The sequence below is a fragment of the Arachis duranensis genome, chromosome 1, assembly GCF_000817695.3.
Source record: "Arachis duranensis cultivar V14167 chromosome 1, aradu.V14167.gnm2.J7QH, whole genome shotgun sequence".
Classification (NCBI taxonomy): domain Eukaryota; kingdom Viridiplantae; phylum Streptophyta; class Magnoliopsida; order Fabales; family Fabaceae; genus Arachis; species Arachis duranensis.
The window spans coordinates 92,526,157-92,527,710 of NC_029772.3; the positions used below are offsets into that span (position 1 = coordinate 92,526,157).

The window sequence follows — 1,554 nt, forward strand, 5'->3', positions numbered from 1 at the left end:
TAACAGATTCATCAAATTTAAAATAAAACAAAAAAGGCTTTGTATTTGCAACTGGTCAATACATGAACCAAATATAACAAAAATGCTAAGCAGATTTGGAATTATTCATCAAGATAAGTTGGTAAAATTTGCAAGGCATATATTTGGAATTAACAACCCATAGAAATGTGATTCTAGTTTGGATGCAAATATATTTTGAAAGGAGGGAGAGCAGATGACATTGTTCTAAACAACTGACAATATTTTGGTTATAAAACACGTACAAGGAAAAAAGCAACTTGTCTGTGATTCTTATCAGAAGCTAGTTGTGCTGGTGTAAGGCCTGTATTATCAGTCACAATCAGGTCTTCCTTCTTGCCAGCCTGTACCAAGACAGTACAAGCCTCCAAGTTACCCCTAATAGCAGCCCAATGAAGAGGAGTGCAACCTGAATAAACAAACAGAAATAGGAAAGGCTATAATGCTTTGAAAACTTGAGATCAAATCATCTCTAACATAGTTAAGGTTAGAGCTATCTAGCATACCCTCTTTGTCTTGTCGTCCTCTATGTGCATCAAGAAATAATAGAAGACGTATACAATCAGCAAAACCTTTGTAAGCAGCCCTGAAATTCCAACCAGTAGAGAAGAATCAATTCCAGCATTTCATAGTGAAGAATTACACCTTTTATTCAATGAAGTATGACCTTTTCAAACATCTTTCTAAATAGAAAATGGACACATGAAACCAAAAAGAATGGGCACACAAAGTAAATGAAGACTGTAGTGTACCAAGGGAACTTACACGGCATATATTCCAAGCATCTCCATATTAGAATAATCGAATGTAATTGGAAAATGGAAACTTAATTGTCAAAGGAAGATTAGGACTGGAACATATGATTTTAAAACCATTTCAAAATTTTCATTCTCAGCTTGGACAAATTTTGGATCTACTTCCCACATTATGATTCCACTTATATTCTTCCAATGAACTTCTAGGGTCAATTTCTGTTTTCGATAACCAAACCAACTACAGCAAAAGTTTGATTGGGGAGGATAACATGATGTCATAACCAAGCAAATACATATCAGAGAGACTCATACTAAAATAGAAAAAGAAGTCTGAATGCAAATTCTTGATTACCAATGCAAGGGGCTTCTTCCATCATTATCAAGAACATCGGGGTCAGCATTCCATTTTGAAACAATGTGGTAAATGAAAGCTGTCTGACCGTATTGAGAAGCAACATGGGTTGTCTGCATCATAATAAATAAAATCAACAATTATACCTACACAGAGCAGAGCCTTCAAGCAAAAGAAGAATTCCTAACTACCAACTTAGTCCAAGTACCCGCAGATACAGACGAACAATTGCAAGGGACAGATAACAAACATTGACAGCTAGAACAAATAATCTGTTTCTTTTAGATTTTTCTTGATTCAATTTCTTTAGACATTCATCAAGATTCAATTCATAATTATAGACAAATATAGAAGGGCTTCATTTTTTACTTTTATTCCATATTGAAATTGACAATAGCAGGACAAATTTGGATAGCTATATATATGGTT

At 34.2% G+C, this 1,554-nt stretch overlaps 1 protein-coding gene across 1 annotated transcript in view; it reads right to left on the reverse strand.

Annotated features, from left to right (window-relative positions):
* Nucleotides 1-1,554, reverse strand: part of LOC107461519 (protein S-acyltransferase 24) — a 5,758-nt gene that overhangs the window by 2,661 nt on the left and 1,543 nt on the right. The window contains exons 3-5 of the mRNA XM_052251535.1: nt 1,126-1,238; nt 525-604; nt 264-427 (exon numbers count right to left, since the gene is read on the reverse strand). Of these exons, the coding sequence (XP_052107495.1) occupies nt 264-427; nt 525-604; nt 1,126-1,238 (357 nt within the window). The remainder of the gene's footprint in view (nt 1-263; nt 428-524; nt 605-1,125; nt 1,239-1,554) is intronic.